We start from the raw sequence: 20620 nt of genomic DNA, 5'->3' as shown, positions 1-20620 counted from the left end.
CGCAACAGATCAGTGAATAAAGGAAGAATCAGAAGGAAAATCACCAGACGGGCAAGGTTCCAATGAACATTAGTGCTGATGGAAAAGAGCCCTTTTGAAGCAAGAATTAGATTGCAGAACACCTTGCATACTAGTTCATGAAGTGCGTAGATAAAATTAGGAAGACTAAAAATAGAAAATGAGGATTGAACTCCTCTTCCATCAACATATCGCATTTTCTGAAATCAGGATTGTTCATTGGACATGCGGTCTTACCTCGACTGCCATCATGGAAGTCACGTGCAAGTCACAGTTTGCCAAACTGCGGTAGCTGCTAACTGCTGCTGAGCTGATGCAATGTGACTGCGAATCATGGATCTTGTCATCATCCTGATTACTGGTCACGAATTTAAGACTTGGCAAGAGACCGAAGTCGAGAAAAACACATAAGAGTGTGGAGTCTGTAGAGTATCATCATGTAGTAGTCATTCGAATCAGAATACAAATGCTTCTCTCAATTTTTGAAAGACTTTCTTCGGACCCTGGATAGGCACGCAGTGCCATCTTTTGTAGTCAGTCCGAGAAAGGGTCTAAGGGCTTTAACCAATCATGGATCTGGAAATCTGTTCTCTAGCGCCAACCACAAAGTTGCAGATGTATCCACCAATGAGGTAAGTGTGCATTTGAGACAGAAAACGAGTGTCGGCCAGCTCACATGTCTAGACTTTGGTGCTGGAAATTCTGGGAAGTTTGTTGTGCTTTGCAAAGTGTTCCCATGGAAAGGGCAAAGTTTGTAAATTTACAGACACACAAGTGGGTATATATTTTGCTTGAGGAAAATTGTCTGGAGACCACACTCAGCAAGATAAGGGGTAGTTTACTTCTCACCCCCTTGCACCAGTGATTTCCCATTCTGCTATAGAGGTCACCAGTCTTCTGTTCTGCTGTTAATTGTTCACAGAAACTGAGCCAAGAGGAGAATCCCTGAAAGGCTCACCCAATGCTCCATACAGTGTGCCAGTGTGTAACCTGCATTCTGAGTGACTGGCAGCTTGTCCAGAGCATGTGAAAGTTCCTCTTGTATCCACCCCAGCAAAAAGGAATTCCCATGGTCAAGACCACACACATTTAAGGGTACAGGGTACTTATCAGTGGTGGAAAAATCTAAATTTTTAATGACTTTGTTAAATTCTATAGTCTTTCCTGATTACATTGATGTATACATTATAGGGTTTCAAATGAAAAATGACATGTATACACCAAATTTTAAAGTTACAGTCATGTATGCCACCACATCCCCTTTATTTCTGTCACAGAAACCAGTGTTATTTAGGAAAGAACTGTGAGCTTTCTGTTTCCAGCGATTAAATGTATGATACATTGTATATGTTGGTAACAGTGCAGGTTTCCAGTGTCTGTAAATGATTCTTTGCTAGTATTTACTTTTGTTTCGCTGAAGCAGTTTGTTCACTTGTTACTGAATGTTTGTTGCCCAGGTGCTACATATATTTGTAGAAGTAAGTATCCTTTAGCGTGCAATAAATAACTATGCTACGCATCAAGAAATTCAATAAAAGGAAATTCCGTGGTAATCAGTTCACAAATAAAGCAAGCCACACTGTTGAAAGTAACCTATGTACGAGTTCTTCAGGGAAAAAGACTCCCACATGGCATACCTCCTGGTGATTCAAATTTTTGTGTTAACAATGACTCTGTTTGTAGTGGATTTATTGTTGATGATGTGGTCATCTTATCTTCCTTGTTAAAGGAAATGGCGAAATGGTAACAGTGTGATTGTGTAGGCTGTCTGGAAATAACTGAACAACAAAGTGTAGGAATGGTTTAGCGTCAAAATTAGTTGTTCTGTGTAGATGCTCCAATAAATCTACCTCGAAAATGACTTCGAACATTGTGCATAATTCAAATGATGTGAATATGAAGTTAGATTATGCAGTGTGTGCAATAGGGTAAGGAAAAAAGGAAACTCAAATGTTTTGTTGTTTGATGGACCTTCCTCCTCTTCCCAGTAGATTCAGCCAGTACATAAAAATACTCTTAGCTGCCTTGACAGTTGTGTCTAAAGCATCTACAAAATGTGCAGTAGAAGAAATTGTAAATATTAGTGGAACCAGGGACATTGCCGTTGCACTTGATGGGGCATGGCAACATTGAGGTCATCGTTCCTTGAGTGGCGTTGGAAGTGCTACTTCTCTGGAGAATGGAAAAGTTGTTGATGTTGAGTGCTTACTTAATTACTGCCACACCTGCCATGGTAACACTGGACATATTGAACATCAGTGTTCTAAGAATTATGATGGTTACAGTGGAGGTATGGAGTGTGATGGAGCTCCAAAACTATTTCAGAGGTCGTGCCCATTTATAACATTAGATATACGAGGTACCTAGGTGATGGGGACTCTAAAGCTTTCAATAAAATTAATGAGATCAATGTTTATAGTGATACCTTGGCGACAAAACTGGAGTGTTGTGGACATGTGCAAAAGAGGATGGGTGCTAGATTGAGGAAGCTACGAAGAGAAATGAAAGGAAAGTTGCTATCTGATGGAAAATCTCTGTCTGGCCGAGGCAAATTGACAGAAACTGAAATAGACCTCCTTCAGAGTTAATATGGACTGGCCATTAGATGATCTGCTCCTCTGAATGATGTCACAGCCATGAGAAAAGCTGTATGGGCCACTTACTTTCATAAGTTGTCCACAGATGACCACCCTGTTCACGGACTTTGCCCTAAAGGAGCAGATTCTTGGTGTGGTTACCAAAAAGCAAAAGAAAGTGGTCAGATATACCACCATAAGTATTCTCTTCCTGAGCCTGTTATAAATGAAATAAAACCAATTTTTAGAGACCTGGGTGACCCTGTTTTGCTTAGTAAATGTCTTCGTGGGGGCACTCAAAATACGAATGAAAGTTTCAGCCGTTGCATATAGGAAAGATTACCCAGGAATGTTTTTGTAGGACTAAATACGTTAAAAGTTGGTGTACTGGATGCAGTGATATGTTTCAGTGATGGAGTGATAGGAAGGTTGGAAGTCCTGAGAAATTTAGGCATAAAATGTGGCTCTAATATGAAAGATCAACTGCTTGTGTGTGACAGACAATGGGTGCATGAAGCTGAAAGATTCGCTCTTCAAGTTACCAAAGAAGCAAGAACTGTCAAAAGGAATGGCAAGAGGAAGCTTGAAGATGAAGAAATGCTGCAGGATGAAGACTATGCTTCAGGAATGTTCTGAGGCACAGTTTAATTGGACTCATATCTTCATTCACAATTTCCCGCAAGTTGTATTTTTCAGAATTCAGGTACAAATATTTCCTAAAGTTTATAAAGCATTGCTCTAATTTTTTTCTGTATCTTACAGTAGTCCATATGTATGTAGTAGACTGAAGCTTTATTGCAGAATCAACTAAATTATAGAAAAAACATTTTTACTAGGAAAAATATTATAAAAATTAAAATGTAAGATATGATATTTTTTATCCTTGTAATATGCTTAATAGGTGGAATTAAATAGGTCTAGTACCTCAGTCATCATGTCATGCATATCTGGTAATAATGTGGTCTCCTTCAAATGTATAACATTGGATTAAATGGTACCTCAATTTGCGGAAGCATTTTGGGGAAAAAAATGCATCATTTTTTTGTAATTTTTTAATAACTTTAAGCAGGTTCAAAAATATTCAAAATACTTCTAATTTGTTTAGAAAGTGTGCTGCATTAACTGATATCAACAAAAAACGCTGTAAAAGATACACATTATAAACAGTGCCTGAAAGAAATAGGTGTTCATTTTTACATAATATTGAGCCAGAAAAGTACCCTGTATCCTTAAAAAGGAAAAAACATTTTGCAAGAAGGAAATGTTAGTTGCAAGCTACCTCGTAACTACTCGTGTAATCAGTGTGCAATACAGGGAAAAAGTTGACAAGTAAAAACTGAATTGGAAGGTAAATGGAGCAAGAGAATTCTTCTATACAATTTTATATGCAAATAGGATAAAAAGTGAGCAGAAAGGCCTGAAACAGGCCACCGCCTCACACATGTGATGGAGTTCTGGAGAAGTTATAAATGACAGTAAAGTATAAAAATTAATGATAATATTTATTCTTCAGTGTTGATAATTGCTTTCATACAGAAAAATCACCCAGAATTGTATATCAGATCATGTGATAGTACAGTGAATGTACCAGAACTCTTGTAAATGATCGGTCTGTAGCCATATGTACAAAAAATTTGTGATGATGTAAATATAGAATGACTCATTGCACTCAGTTATGATTTATCATACAAATGATCCATGGAACTTTAAACTAACTTCTTTTCTCCCTTTTAGCTAATTTGGAGCACTGATATATAATTTTATTCATATTTATCAGGCTTGCAAACACTGAAATATCATCATGAAATATCTTTGCAGAAACTTGTTTATAAACTTAGGGTCTTGTTTCTTTAGTAATTTAGAAATTTAAGAAGAAAATGATTTGTTGCTCTTTACGTATGATCTGTAATGTTGACATTGTAACTCATTGTTATTATGGGGGGAGGCTACAATTAGATATTTAAGGCATTCTGAAATTTTTGAGAAGTTGCCCATTTTGTTGCCATATTTTGAAGATCAGATTAGATTAGATTAATACCAGTTCCATGGATCATGAATACGATATTTTGTAATGATGTGGAACGAGTCAAATTTTCCAATACATGACATAATTAAGTTAATTTAAAAAAATAATTAAGTTAATATAACAACTCTTTTATTTATTTTTTTAAGTTTTTTATAATTTTTTTTGTTTGGTTTTTCTTTTTTCTTAATTTGTATCTAAAAATTCCTCTATGGAGTAGGAGGAGTTGTCATTCAGAAATTCTTTTAATTTCTTCTTAAATACTTGTTGGTTATCTGTTAGACTTTTGATACTATTTGGTAAGTGACCAAAGACTTTAGCGGCAGCATAATTCACCCCTTTCTGTGCCAAAGTTAGATTTAATCTTGAATAGTGAAGATCATCCTTTCTCCTAGTATTGTAGTTATGCACACTGCTATTACTTTTGAATCGGGTTTGGTTGTTAATAACAAATTTCATAAGAGTATATATACTGAGAAGCTACTGTGAATATCTCTAGATCCTTAAATAAATGTCTGCAGAATGATCTTGGGTGGACTCCAGCTATTATTCTGATTACACGCTTTTGTGCAATAAATACTTTATTCCTCAGTGATGAATTACCCCAAAATATGATACCATATGCAAGCAGTGAGTGAAAATAGGCGTAGTAAGCTAATTTACTAAGATGTTTATCACCAAAATTTGCAATGACCCTTATTGCATAAGTAGCTGAACTCAAACGTTTCAGCAGATCATCAATGTGTTTCTTCCAATTTAATCTCTCATCAATGGACACACCTAAAAATTTTGAATATTCTACCTTAGCTATATGCTTCTGATTAAGGTCTATATTTATTAATGCCGTCATGCCATTTGCTGTACGGAACTGTATGTACTGTGTATTATCAAAATTCAGTGAGAGTGTGTTTACAAGGAACCACTTAGTAATTTTCTGAAAGACATTATTGACAATTTCATCAGTTAATTCTTGTTTGTCAGGTGTGATTACTATACTTGTATCATCAGCAAAGAGAACTAACTTTGCCTCTTCATGAATATAGAATGGCAAGTCATTAATATATATTAAGAACAACAAAGGACCCAAGACCGACCCTTGTGGAGCCCCATTCTTGATAGTTCCCCAGTTTGAGGAATGTGCTGGTCTTTGCATATTATGAGAAATGCTTATTTCAACTTTCTGCACTCTTCCAGTTAGGTACGAATTAAACCATTTGTGCACTGTCCCACTCATGCCACAATACTAGAGCTTGTGTAGCAGAATTTCATGATCAACGTGATATTGGCTTACAAACTAATTCGGCGTTGAGGGTTGGCACAATGTCCAGGTATTGGAATAAGTGGAAGGGGTTCTGTAGCCATTATTTGCACAGTGTTTTCTGTATAAGTCATTTAGTTAAGCTGTGAGTGCCCCTGCACCTAGATTTTCAAGATGTGCTTGATTACGAATTCATTAAAAAAAAAAGTTATTTGGTATTCCTCTGCTTTTCTGGGTATGTTGTGCTTTTTGTGCACTGTGTTTGCATGGAACAGAAATAGTCCTTTGGATGCTCCTACTTACCATAACCTACCTCCAAACAGACACTTTATGATCTTGGAAGAATTGCTAAAGGGAAGCCACAGAACTACCAGCATGTTCCACGTGCTCTCAAGACTGTAACAGAGTCCTTGTTGCAGCTATAATATACAGTAGATCCTTCAAACAAAAAAAAGAAGGTACAGGTTATGCCCGTCTACAAGAATGGCTGCAAAAGTGACCCACAAAACTACCATCCAGTATCCTTGTCATTCATTTGTTGTAGAATCTTGGAACATATTCAGAGTACAAATGTAATGAGGTATCTCAAACAGAGTGACTTTCATACTAACCAGAATGGATTCCAGAAATGTCAATCTTGTGAAGCCTGTAATCAATGCCTGCAACAGCGTCCCTGCCACCACACGACCGCAGTTCACACATTGTGCAATCCACAGCCAGGAACTTGTGGCCCACGCACAGTTATATTCAGCCAGTCAGTGCAGGTGCGGAACCAGACCGTGTCCGCAGTGGTCCCTGTACATAGTTGCCTCCACAGTATCATAGCAACACTGGCCTGTTTACCCTTACGAAATAGCTACATACTGACACCACTCCAGTGACATTGTGCCACACTTGCTGTTGACGGCTGAATTCGTATACCATCAGGGCTCTTGTATGTGCATGTGGCATCGCACTCTGCAATCTCGGCCTGGACTACACTACTGCTGCTGCCTCCACACCTCGCCATTTGGATCAACCTTGTCTGGACTTCTGCTCTGCTCAGTACGTGACCTTCTTGGGATTGCTACTGTGCAGCAACCTGACCTCTGGACTTGTCCACAGACTTTGTTACTTTCCATCGCAGCTGCTGCTCCCAGCCTAGCTACCAGAGTCGTGTATAATTCTTTTTCTGTCAGCACTTATGGAAAAATAAACTTTATTGCTTTCTCATGCCTTCTGTTATTTGCAGCACCTCCGTTCACAGATAACACAAAGCCCAACTCTCACTTTTTTCCAGGTCACATCCTGACTTGGCTTGGACCAGGGCAGTCAGGTATCACCTAACATGCTGACTTGCCATGCACTGAGGCAGTCGAGTAGTTGCAGTGTTTCTTGACTACTGAAACACATTCACAAACATGCTTATTATTGAAAATATGATTGTATGGGATATAAAGTCAGATTTGTTACTAGTGTCATGGCTATCAAATTTTATTAGTGGAAGGCATGGCATGGATGTAAGGATGGGGTGAAACTTTATTAAGAGTAATATGAAGACATCGTGCGAGATGGTGTGGCAGGCAAGTGTCTAGACTTGAACCAGTTCTCTGTATGAAGTTAAGACTTGCGGGAAGCCAGCTGAGGAAACTACAAAACTGTAATGGCCGACGTTGACAACGAGCTTGGGCGCCACAGTGACGAGCAGATGCTGGCATGCAGCCATATCGTTAGAGAAGGTTCTGGAGAAATCTCAGTCTTCAGAAAGACCGTCAGAAGAGCAAGCGGAAAACAACTCTACAGGAGAAACTCGCATAAGAATCCTAGTGCAGTGGACTGAAGGCTGTGAAGAGTAACATTTGAAAGTAGTCAGTACCACGAGACAGGTGACTTCACTTGAATGCGGTTGCTGTGAGTACTTGTCAGGAACAATGCCACTGCCAAGCCTCGAAGCTGCTGTAGAATGAAACTTCGATGATGATGATGATGATGCAGTAAGACACTGTGAAGACTGTACACATTCTAGACAAATGAGTTTCCAATCAGTGTCCAGCAACAGCCATTACCTTGTTCGCAATGAGTAATATCTGATGTTTCACACTACTGGAAAGAACAATTGGTGTCTCAGACTTGTATCCAATTGTGATAAAAGTATTTGATTGTGTATTGTCAGAATGAGTTGCAGGCATAGGGCTTGTCTCTGAAAGTGAAAGGTAGAACTAAGGTACTGGGAGTTGCTCGAAAGGCCTAACATACACTGTAGTAGTGTGTATTCATTGAACTGCAGTGATATATAGCTACTGTAGGCCATGTCTCCGGATAGGGTTAAATAACTCTCAAAATAATTTTTTCCTAAAATGAATCCTTCAGTGTTTTCTCCCCTATTCACTTCCTACAAATCACAACTTCTTCTCCATTCCAGAATAACCTGTGCTGAGCACCCTAAGACTCTCTCCATCTCATTCCATTAAAGGTGACATAGTAGACATCACCAAACATCATCAGCATCCCAACAGTAATATGCAGGCTATACCATCAACCTTGGTGGTGATAGCACCTGTGCTGTGATGCGGCAGTGGATTGAGGATTTCTTTGTGGGGAGAGTGCGGCTTGTTAGCTTGGATGGAAAGTTATTGACAGGCATAGAAGTAACTTCGTGTGTGTCCCGGGGAAATGTTGGAACCCTTGAAGTTCATGTTTTGTATTAACGATGTTGCAGGCAATACTTACAGTAACCTCAGATTTTTCACGGATGATGCAGTTATTTGTAATGAAATCTGATTCTACATCTTGAGAGTTTATGTTGAAGGTGTATTGTGCCGGGCCCCATCATGCCTAAATGACATGTTATTGCAATGTTAGGGGTGTATTTGGCAGTAATACAAGATACAGCCTGAGACTTGAAGTACTCGGCTCTCTTAAGCCATCATCTTAGCATGCGTGCCTCGTTGGTTTGGTGCCATGCAGTGAGTCCAAATCAGTGTTGAGGGTTATCAACGAATATTAGAAACTGCCCTTGAATGAGTGTTATGTAAGTTTAAGATAACATTGTGCTCAGTTATGGCCTTGGCCATTAACAAAACATTGTAATAAGGAAACATGGTTCCATATTTTAATTTGACACATTGTAGGACATGTGTTCAGGCAAACATTTTGTCTTGTTTTGATCGTAGGAATTGTCCATAAATGTTTTACAGGCACTAACAAATTTCCTGTAGCAGAATATTACACGCTTAACATCCATCTGTGTTCATAGTCATACTGTGCAAACCACCGTGGAGTGCATGACAGAGGATACTTTCCATTGTACCAGTTATTAGGGTTTCTTATCTTTCCATTCATGTATGGGGTGCAGAAACAATAATTGCTTAAATGCCTCTGTGCTCACTATAATTAGTGTAATCGTGTTTTCTCACTTCATTGCGGAGTGATATTTAGAGGGCTATAGTGTGATGCTATATTTTTCACTGAGTACTGATGCTTAAAATATCGTAAGAAGACTTTATTGGGTGATTAGCACGTGTCCTTAAAAGTGTCTACTGTTTCAGGTTTTTCAGTGACACTCTCCAGTGAGTCAAACAAATCTTTCGCCATTTGTGCAAACCCTTCTTTGTATATGTTAATTACCCCATGTTAGTCCTATTTGGTACAGGTCCTACACGCTTCAGCAATATTTCAACATGGGATGCATGAGTGTTTGTAAGCAGTCTCTTTCATAGACCGATAGCATTTTCCCAGAACCCTACCAGTGAACCCAAGTCATTGATATTGTCATATGATACAATTTTTCTACTCGCCAAGCTGTGACAGGAGAACATGATGTAAAAAAAAAGATTTTATGTATGCAAGCTTTCAGAGCCAGAGGCTGTTCCTTGTGGCAGAAGGGTTGAAGGGGAAGGAAGAGGTAGAGTTCGGAAAAGTCACTAAGAACCCTGGGTCAGGGGAAACTTACCAAACAGGGTGAGAAGGAAAGACTCATCCAGTGCGGTAAGTCTCTGCTGACCTGGTGTTCTGGATGACTTCCGAAATGTACCCCTTTTCCTAAACCTCTCCAACCCTTCCTCTTCAACCTTCTGCTGGAAGGAGGAGCCACGAGCTCAGAAAGTTTGCACGAGTATAATCTTCTTTTATGTGTGTGTTCTGCTGCTGTTTAGCGTGTAGATGTTTTATCTATCAAACTACACTATATTGTTAAAAAGTGATAATTTTTGTTAGAATATTCATGAAGATGGACTAAAAGCGCACATTCTCATTAGTAATATGAAACAATTTTCGCCTAAGATACTGGGTAGATGAATATAATTGACAGGGCCCACTTAAAGAACAATGTTGCATTTGTTAACAAACCACAATTTTGTATCTAGCTTGACAATCAATGAATTAATATCTGGAGAAAATGTTTAACGCGCAGCATTTCTTTGATTTGTATGTGAAACAGTCCATTACAGTGACTGTATGGGTATGAAGAGGCATCAGAAGACTCGTTCTGATAGATAGCAGAGTTCATGATACCATTTGCTGTTGCTTATGCTGGTGCACTGGCAGTAATTTCCTTTTAATGAGTGATAATGGGAGTTAGTTACAATGTGTTGTATCAAGAACATGAGAATGAATATCCTACTTCCATTTGTTTAATTGACAGAAGTTGTTGCATGGTCAAGAGTAGAGCGTTGCTCTTTGATGGACTAGCCACAGGGAGATTGCTTGTGGCATACTAATTTCTGGTTGCCAAATTTTATTAAATGTCTTTAATACGGTATATGATTTATAACCCATCCTAATTATTATAAGATTATGGTCACAGTTGCCACCATATTTTGCTGATGCATTTTTGTAAATTTTTTGATTATCGTCTAATGTTTTAAGGTGTTTGAAGCAAAGGAGTCATTGATGTGATTAAATTATGATGGGAATACTACTCAATCTGTGTAATGTGCTTTTCTACTTCAAATAACAGAAAAGTGTGAATATTATTTCTACAGTTGCAGATTTGACAGCAGAAACTTTCCACTTGCAGTGTCTCAAGATTTTCTGTGATCCAAAGTTTAATGTACTTTTCTTTCCTAATAATTTTTCAGCAATAGCAGGCAACTGTAGTAGTATCGTTGCACGAGAAGAAAGAGGCCTACAGCTTTCATCTTTGTCTACATGATTTTTCAATGATGATAAAACCATCATCCATAAATAAATCTCATTATTTTAAGTCAACCACTTCACTTGTGAAATGATTACTGTTAGTGAGTTATTGGTGCAAATTTCTGCACAGAGATCTACTGGTAAAATTAACTTACGGTATCTGTATTATACACTATCTGCAAACAGTTAATGTTATTTCAAAAATCTCGTTCATTTCCACTCTTTTGTGAGGAATTTTATCTCACCTAACAGTTCTGTAAAATCAAGATAGCTTGCCATCTTTATAACAACAAACCACATGTTTATGAAACACACTGAGTAGTGGCCTGTTGGAGCTAATACTGTCTATCTCTGTATTCAGGAAATCAGCAGAGAATTGAAGAGAACCTGGGCCCCACTGGACGATGTTACATTACCTGAGGTTATACTCAACCCTATCCTGGGGGATTCTGATGAGTACATCCTGCAGGTACTGAGAGATACTGAAACAGCGTAATGAAACTATTCTTGTAGGAAATCTCAGCTCAGCTAATATTCTGTGAGTAGAATATGCATACTGTAGCAAGAGCACCTCATGCATCTAGGCATTTACTCTGCAGCATTACTTAGTGGTCAACACAAACTGCTCACTGCAAGAATCTGTAATCCGCTGTCAAATATGAGCTGCTGCAGATACAATGTGGTATATCTTTTAAGTAAATTTAAAACATTTACTCTGTGGTCACTTGGAGCAAAATATTTTATTGTCAAGAAGAACAATACAGTTCAGTTTTATTGGTGATTATATCCACAGGAGTCATTTGAACTGGTTGTGAATAGGGCATAAAGCTTACGCGCATGCCTGTCTATCTGATGATTTCCTGAAAGCAACTTTTATTTGTTGTGGAGGCTTCCTGGTACAATCTGTGATAAATTTAAAATGGTCTACATACTTTCCCATTTAATCGACAAATAAAAATTGTTAAAACTTACAGGTCTCGATATATGTATGGGACACAGAATTTTATGTTGAATACAGTGTTAAGGTTATTTATGTATTCTTACACGACCAATTTTGTCACCTGTATCAGAAAAGTGTACAGAGTCAACTGAGATGAGCTACAATCAATGTATAGCATCTGAAACATTTTATTTGTTTGTCTCAACTGTTTTAAGTTAAATGACTGTGGTAATGTTTGCCAGGGTTCCAGGTGTAATTATTAAAGTAGTTAACTTGTATGTGCATAACTTGAGCACATAGCCTTCTCTCTCCCGTTTTGTTTTGCATGCTATAAATATAAGCATGTCATTGTACTTTTTATATCTTCATCAGACCTGTTTTGCAGAAGATACGTGCATTCCTTGGGGAAGATATTTAAAGGCTTAGGAAGTGAGCAGTTATTTATTTACAACCACTAGTCTAAATGAAGAAAGATGTAGTGAAATGTACTTTTTATGGTGCTGTGCCTGAGATTTTGAAAGATAACCACTAAGCCATTAATGTTAAATTGTTGGGTTCAGGAGCCAGTTAAAAGGAGGGTGTATAATATATCATTCCAATAATCACCGAAGACTTATGTAAGCAGTTCTGTGCAAGTTTGAGAACATTTTGTACACTATATTAGTGAAGGTGTGTGGATTAATATTGTAAAACAAATGCACAAAGACTGTTTCATTTTGCCAGCTATTAATATTGAGTCTGTGCAATGTGACAAAGGTAGTCACAAAATTATACTGTTGGGATCAATGTAGATGTTTTTGACACTTGGGAAGTCTGCATTAATAATATTTTGAGAAATGTCTTAGATTAAATATAGTTAACATGATTGCCTATGTCATTCAAGGCATTGGGTGTATAACATCTGTGATATCTTAGGAATTAGAGCTCAACAGCAAACTAATGGGGTTGCAAGATGTCCCCTTCCTAATAACATTAAGTCACGTCCAGAGCTGTAAGGTGCATACTATGAATAAACGTATCTGTAGTGTGTTTGATCGTTATCGTTTCCTATTTTGATGTCCTTTACAGTTATATATTTTTAATTGATGCAGTTTGTTTATGAGATACTGTTTGTAAACAACAGTTGTGAAGTTCCACATGCCTCGGATGCAGCTTTTAAAGTAGTTGTATGTGTGTTGAGTATAAAAGTGCTTTTAATATTGTGTAGTAATAAGTGTATTGGAATACAGAGATGTGGAAACATTAAAGTTTGGAGATTATAAGAAATAGGTTTTAAATAGAAATTGTATGATGCAAGTGCTCTCTTCCTGCTGGCTGCCCATTATAGAATCTCAGGAGACACCTGATCATTACATCTAGTCAGGAAATGCTGGAGGCACACTACATAATGCAGAAAATATGACTAATTTACATTACTGTGTGGAAGTTTGGTATCTACATACATACATACATACATACATACATACATACATTCACAATTAGATTCAATAAATATTGTTGCAAACTGTACTAAAAAAAGTAGACTGCTGAGGTTATACACAAGTAATGTGTTCTTTCCAAGAAAGACTGATTTATTATATTAAGAACCATGGTTTGATGGGAATTAGAAAACAGCAACTAGAAATTGCCTACACCTTTACCCATTCCTATAAAATGTTACTGATTTACTTTGAGAAAAAGTACTGAAAATGAATTTACTAGTGTTGTTCATATAAGTTAATAGCTTAATTTAGTTCATATTATCACCCTCCGTTACATTTCATTTATAGGGCTAAGAATCAATACTGGTTTATAGAACATCAGAGCTCAGCTATTGTCTGCCTATTGCTGAAGATAAGATATTCATTTATAAAAGTATAAATTTAATGTTGCAGTGTTTCCACTTGTTCCAAAGTATTGAATTGAATTTGATTTTTGCTGATCTCCTACACTCCCCCCTCGCCCCCTTTGCTTTCTCCTCCTCCCCCCCCCCCCTCCACATATGCACACACCTTCAAACACTTGAAAAATTACCTATTTGAAAAGTGCCATAAAACAATAAAATATTTGTAATACTATCTACACTGCAACTCTAAATTCCACAATGGCACAACAGACTGAAACTGTGGTTCACATGACATTAAATGCTCAGGGGCAGCCAGCAGTTGAGTTCAATGACATTCTTATGTATCAGTCTCAACCTTGTAGCCATTTAATGTTTCCATATTCTAAAAAAGAGTCATTTAGAAGAGAATTTATTTTTATTTACCATACTGCCATATTTTACATAATGCACTGAAAAGTAAATTTTAAGCAGAAAATATATTAAAGATCAAAGATCCTAAAGTACAAGCACACTGCAGAATTTTTATGTCGTATGGAGATGTATTTAAACAACCGTGGTGAGCATAGATGGTTGTGCAACATGGAGAATAAAAAGCTAATAGAATTCAGCTGAACTGAAGGGTGCACATCAGGTACATTGTAGTTATTAGACAGCGGGACTTAAAACTAGAATAAAAGAGAACACCGTTTTGTTACTGGAATTGTTCTGAATCACTACATTTTTATAACTACAAGGTTCAGTGTGTGTACATCTATTGGTTTTTTATTAATCCTTTCTAAGAAGATGCCTTAATGATATTTGTATGTGATTTAAATTTACATCAGTACATACTGTGAGCGTTCCGTTTATGAATGTGAGCAGTGAGGCATCACTTTCGATCTTTAAAGACTTTGTCATCAGTATTAGGAAGCTCACTAGTAAAGAAATATACAGCAGTATTATGCCTTGATAGCATGTATCCCTCAAACATTTGTGGATATAAGAATATAGAGGGCCTTATTTTTGTTACTAACTTTTGTAAATCATCATTCCAAGAAGTCTTTTTTTCCTTTTTTAATTAGACTATAGAAGATTTGACTTGTTTGCTCTTTGGAATGGTGAGTTGAGAAGTACCTGACATCTTTACAAATGCACATGTGAAATCTGTGTAATTATGATTTTAAATGTAGCTGTGGTGTATATAAATGTGATTGCTGTTTACATCGGTATCAGTAGTTGATGATGGGATGCACAGAAAAATACAAAATTGTTTTCATTAAAAGGATGTTGCGAACTTTTATCTTTTGTACTGTATTTCGCTAGTCAGTGTCGGGCCTGTACGAGGTAAAAGACCTATTGTTACCTTTTATACATATAGAAACTGTATGAAAGATGTATTAACTCATCCATATAAACATACAACTTAACAGGAAATGGTTGGCTAGAAATTTTCTCTTTGGACAGCTTAAAATTTATAGTTGATTGTACTGGGAAAAATAATTGATTAATAAAAACATGTATCATGTCTTCCCGTAGCCAACGAAACAAGATATTCGCCATTAATAAGCTATCCACTAAGGACCAGACAGTACCTACAAAAAATAGTTTTTTGTTAATAACAGTTACAATTAATAAAAAGTGTGTGTGTGTGTGTGTGTGTGTGTGTGTGTGTGTGTGTGTGTGTGTGTGTGCGGGTGGGCGCACTCGCGTGTGCACATGTGCTTTTACATGTAGATTACTGCAGTAATAGAGCACTGATTTTTCATAGTTGTCCTTGTGAATTTTTAAGATTGGTTTCAGAACTGGAGAGGTGTAGAAAATAATAACTGTGATTAATTACTAGAACATTTTAAAAAAATATGAGATGCTAAATAATTGCCATCAAAATGGACAATGTAAATTTGAAATACCGTAATAAAAGTATGATGGCAGTGTGATAACTAACAGGTTTATGTGTTGACTTTTGTAAAAATTACTAGAACACTTTATGCAGAGGGGGCAAGGAATATATCCTGTTATGGGGTCCTTTATTTACTTGTACATATCAGATCAGTAGAGATTATCCTGCCAATAAAACTATTTGATCCCATTATGGCACCTTGTATTTTGTGAGGTAGGAGAAATGCCTTCTTGTCTCACAGTTCTTCTATTAATAGCATTTTTTGCATCCAAGCCATTTTCATTTGGTTTTCTCCACACTAATGTATGTAGGTTTCTGTATTTGTTACTCAGACAGTACATATATATTCTATAAATAACATATTTGTACTTCACGCTGTTTCTCCTTGCAGCACTTGTTTCTTGAAAAGAAAAGAGTGAAAGCTGAAGCTTAGATAGTTGTATTCTTCTTCTTCTTCTTCTTCTTCTTCTTCTCTTCTCTCTCTCTCTCTCTCTCTCTCTCTCTCTCTCTGTGTGTGTGTGTGTGTGTGTGTGTGTGTGTGTGTGTGTGTGTGTGTGTGTGTGTTTGTTTTGGGAGCAGTGCAGATTTCTTGTAGAGACATTCTTGTATTTGAGTGATTGATTGGATTTTTGTGGATGGCTCTTGTCTTGTAATAAGACATTCTGACAATGGTGCTTTTCATGTGTGTTGTCATTCTATGTATCTGGAAGATTTTAATATCCTTTGATCAGTGTAACATTTTTAGGTGATGAGAACCTAGATTAGATTAAATGTGCAGTGAAATATCATCATAACGAATCATGACACTTAAGTATCAAAGTTGTGAACTGATCCAGTGAAATGTTTTGGATTTGAAAAGGCAGCATTTGTTTATAGTAGAAAAATTTTGGTTATATTGGAAATATGAACTCGGACGAACTTTCAGCGAATTTTGTACATTAAAACATGCAAAGAGCCAGAATGACGGACTGACTGACTGACCGACCGACTGTTGATTGAAAGAAACTGAACAGTAATCAGATTGTATAGGTTGTGTAACTGCATGATCTTAATTCAGTCCAGAGGTTTATGATTTAGCACAGTCCTTGAACTGTGGGGTACAATTCATATTAACGTTTCAACTCTTCTATCCATATGAGGTTGTTGCTGTTGTATGTAAAATGCATGTCTGTTGTATTTTTAGATCTGTGAATTTCTCTTGTCCTATATATTTGTCAACCTTGTGTATAGTTGGTGTAGCAGTACTGTTGTATAGTACACAGTCAGGTGTTTCCAGCTTAAAATGTTGTAAAAGTTTTAGACTGGAACAACTGAAACATAATTTTTAATGTGTAGCTTCTGAAATAAAGCAGGATAACAATAGCTCCACTTAATTACAGCAATAGTTCTGCTTAGATATGCCACTCTGTTGAAAGATTAAAAATTGACTGATGAAGTATCAAGAAAAATAAAGTTGCATAAGAATGACAAGAAGATAATCAATGCTATAGTGGGTAGTGTGCTCAATGAAGTTGCTATACTTCCTGAACCAGCCAGCATACACAATAGCCAAGTGCCGCCTCCATAAGACTTCAAAGAATTATAAGTGACAATTACAGATCAAAAATCTCATGTTCTTTGTATTCTTAATGGTCCAGTCTGCCTTTATTGAAGTTTGTTCCTTCACATGTCCTTGCTCTTCGTCAATTCTCAATTTCAGCATAATTTGTTTAAAGTGTGTTAACCACACACACATCAATTGTTGCTGAATACACGAGACATTAAAACTCAAATGCTGTGCTTGTAAAATGTCTTTGATTACCTAATAGTGTGAAAGTGTTTAGTTAAATAATTTTCACTTAAAATTTACAAAAATAAATTCTCTCTCTCTCTCTCTCTCTCTCTCTCTCTCTCTCCCCCCCCCTCCCTCCCTCCCCCCCCCCCTGTCTCTCCCTCCCTCTCTTTCTCTTTCTTTTTTTCTCCCCCCCTCCCTCCCCCCTCTTTAAAAAAGAAACAATGCCATTTTAAAAGTTAGACAAAGTGAAGATACATTGTGATATTCAGTTTACAGAAACTGAGGGGCTCGGGGCAGATAAGTGTGTATACAACTGCAAGAATTTAATAAACATTCCAACAGTTTGCATGTTTGCTCTAATGCGAAGTGATGGCGAGTTGTTTTGCCGACTGCTATTGAAGTGCCTAGTTATGGGCCCTGTTATTGTTCTTGGCAAAAGAGTAAATGATTTGCATTAAGATTAGTATAGCGAACATATTTGGTATTACTATTATCAGAAATACTGAGCATTTGATTTCAATGTTGTCTCAGGGAGCCAAGTGTTTGATGCTGGCAATTATTGCCCATAATCTTTTGGTGATAATATGCTTACTCTGGATAGTTCATTGTGAGTACTTACCTCTGTTATGGCCTGACTTAGAATATTATTGTAACTCCAGCAGTACTGATAATTTTGGCAAATGTAGTTTTCAACATTCCTACTCCACTTTTGTCTCATATTTCATTAGTTCTTTAATCTCATAAAATGCAGTTCCATTAACAAAATATTTTTTCTATATAAGTAATTGATAGGTTACCTAATGGTTGTATATGGATTGTTATTATATTAGATATCATTATGTTCATTACCATTACAAGAACTCATTTTGAAGTAAACATCTCTCAAAAAATATTATTTGAGACAGTTTTTGTGTTATGTAGACATTTAATGAGGGCACATCTAAAGTTGCGAGCAGTGAGTACAACAGTGTTCATGTTGATAAGGGGCTATATAGGTATGTCTTTAACAATTTAATTTTAAAGCACATAAAATGAGAGCTGAAGTGTCACAGGGTAATAAATATACAACGACACATGTGTAAAGTGTTTTAAGAATCTGTATTCATTGATCTATTCTATTGCACTGTGCTTTCTAGTTCAAATATATTTTTAAGAGGACCCTTCACTGACTACACAAAATAGGAATGTCACTTTTAGCCTATAATACATTTCTTGCTTTGCAAAGTCCCGAGGTTAAATATATTATGTTCTTTCATGGTTACTAATACATCATTCCATTGGCATTTTACTTTGTGTTGCTGCAGCACATCCTGCACACAGGTAATGTATTCTGTGCCACAAATGTAACTTGTGTGCCTAATTAAGTAGCAAACAGGGCGATTTGATAAGGGTTGGGGAGGTGAGTTGCTATGCTCTCTTTCTTAGAACTGTTCAGCTATTTACTGTTTATTTTTCTTATATTTTTAGATTTGCAAATAAAGCCTATATAGCTGTGTTCTTCTTTCTTAGAGCTCCCCCCCCCCTTTTTCACTCTTTGTGAGCAATTATTATTATTTTTTATTATTTTAAGACAGGTTCCATATACTACATGAAAGCTCGGCTGTAGGTTTAGTTCACTGACATTCCAGTATCTTCCCATCATGTTGCAGGGATTTCAGCATATTGCCAGAGGAATCAGGAGAGTAAAACTGACAAGGGGGACATACTGTTGATGTACAGGTGTTTCTCATAGCATTATTGTTGTGGGCAATTTGAAATTCATGTGACACCACTTTTATGGAAGATTATGTCAAGTGAATAGTTTGTACACAACTTTGTGGCATTTATTTGTGTAAATGCAAGTTAATCATACATCAAAAAGTTACCTTCCTGTAAAATATATATAATTTGTATTGTGCATGTTCAGGGATACTATCTGCATTGTGCAAATGGTGAATGTTCACTGTGTTTTGCAGTCCATAGTTCAATCATATTAACAGGTTGCGGGTGTGCCATATGAGAAGAATGTTCTTGTTACTTCCTTAGATTGTCAGAGGATGCTGTTTCCATTTCTTTGTTGGTGGGAACTCTGGAATGTCTGTGAAGGGATTCAGAGTTGACAGTGGTAGAAGAAATTTGAAGTTATTTTTGAAATTATTTTCCTTGCCTGCTTCTTTTCCCACTAAATCATTGTGAGAAACAGGCCTGTGTCTGTTCTGCCTCTGACCTTTTCACTTAAGCTGAAGGACACCCTGAAATATTGCTAGATTATAACTGAGGTGTTGCATTGGTGAAACTCTTGTTAGAGAGAGAGAGTAACTGTTAATCTGCATTAAAAGATTAGCCATTACCATAAAAAATATTCCAGAATGGAACTAAATAGTTGACATTGCTTGCTGGATGCAAATGTGATTCAGTACAACATTTAGCCTCACCATTGCACTTCACTTGCTGTCCCATTCTTGCTTCATAGACACAATTGCAATGTCTATTGCAAAAAAAAGAAAAAGGGCACTCTGGGAAATAGATATTAAACTTCATCACAAAAGTGGGAGAAATCATATCATAAAAATCCGATTGTATTAGTCACTAGAGATTTCCTGTGGCGTATTGTAAAAGCAAACATATGTAGTTTCTTTAGATTTCCTGAATGTCATCTTAAGTATTTGTATTTTGGTATCCCTCAAGAGAGCCCTAGTATATGTGCCTTTGGGTGTTCTTCTGTGGAGACTTAATTCATATTTTTACTCTTCTGTCCATGGATAAAATGATAATTGGTAATATTTAAAACTGTCATGCATTGGTTTTGTAGCATTTGCAAATTGCCTCATAAGATATAGAACTCTACAAAGAATTTATTTTATTACAAAGTATATTTTACGCTTTAAATTGAAAGGTGTCACAGAAATATTTCCTAGAAAAATTGTGTAGAAATGGCGTGGACACCACTCCCTCTCCTCCCCCTTTTCTCTGTCTCTGTCTGGTGGTGCATGTTTTACTTCATTATGTTGAGTTTTTCAGTCATTAAATTAAATGTTAGAAATAAATCGAAGATTAATCCAGCTGAATGCAATTTCAGATATATATGTGAATGGATAAAACACAAAGGAAGACAGGAGAGTTTAAATGGAAGTATGGAGAGTGGTTGCAATTTATTTACTGCATTCTAAAATTACGCAGAGTACCAGTGAGGTGATAAATGAAATAATAAATTATTATAGAAAGAAGTTAAA

At 36.7% G+C, this 20620-nt stretch overlaps 1 protein-coding gene across 2 annotated transcripts in view; it reads left to right on the top strand.

Moving 5' to 3' along the window:
- The window catches only part of LOC126190701 (F-box only protein 33), a 124461-nt gene that overhangs the window by 58111 nt on the left and 45730 nt on the right, over nucleotides 1-20620 (top strand). The window contains exon 7 of one of the 2 annotated variants that reach the window (XM_049931167.1): nucleotides 11352-12483. The exons of the other annotated variant lie outside the window; for it this stretch is intronic. Coding sequence (XP_049787124.1) covers nucleotides 11352-11486 — 135 coding nt within the window. The 3' untranslated portion in view covers nucleotides 11487-12483. Of the gene's footprint in view, nucleotides 1-11351; nucleotides 12484-20620 lie in introns of those variants that run through there. 2 annotated transcript variants of the gene reach the window in all.

This window comes from Schistocerca cancellata, chromosome 6, assembly GCF_023864275.1.
Source record: "Schistocerca cancellata isolate TAMUIC-IGC-003103 chromosome 6, iqSchCanc2.1, whole genome shotgun sequence".
NCBI lineage: Eukaryota > Metazoa > Arthropoda > Insecta > Orthoptera > Acrididae > Schistocerca > Schistocerca cancellata.
The sequence above is the reverse complement of the archived record's forward strand: the minus strand, read 5'-3'. Positions and strand labels throughout refer to the sequence as shown.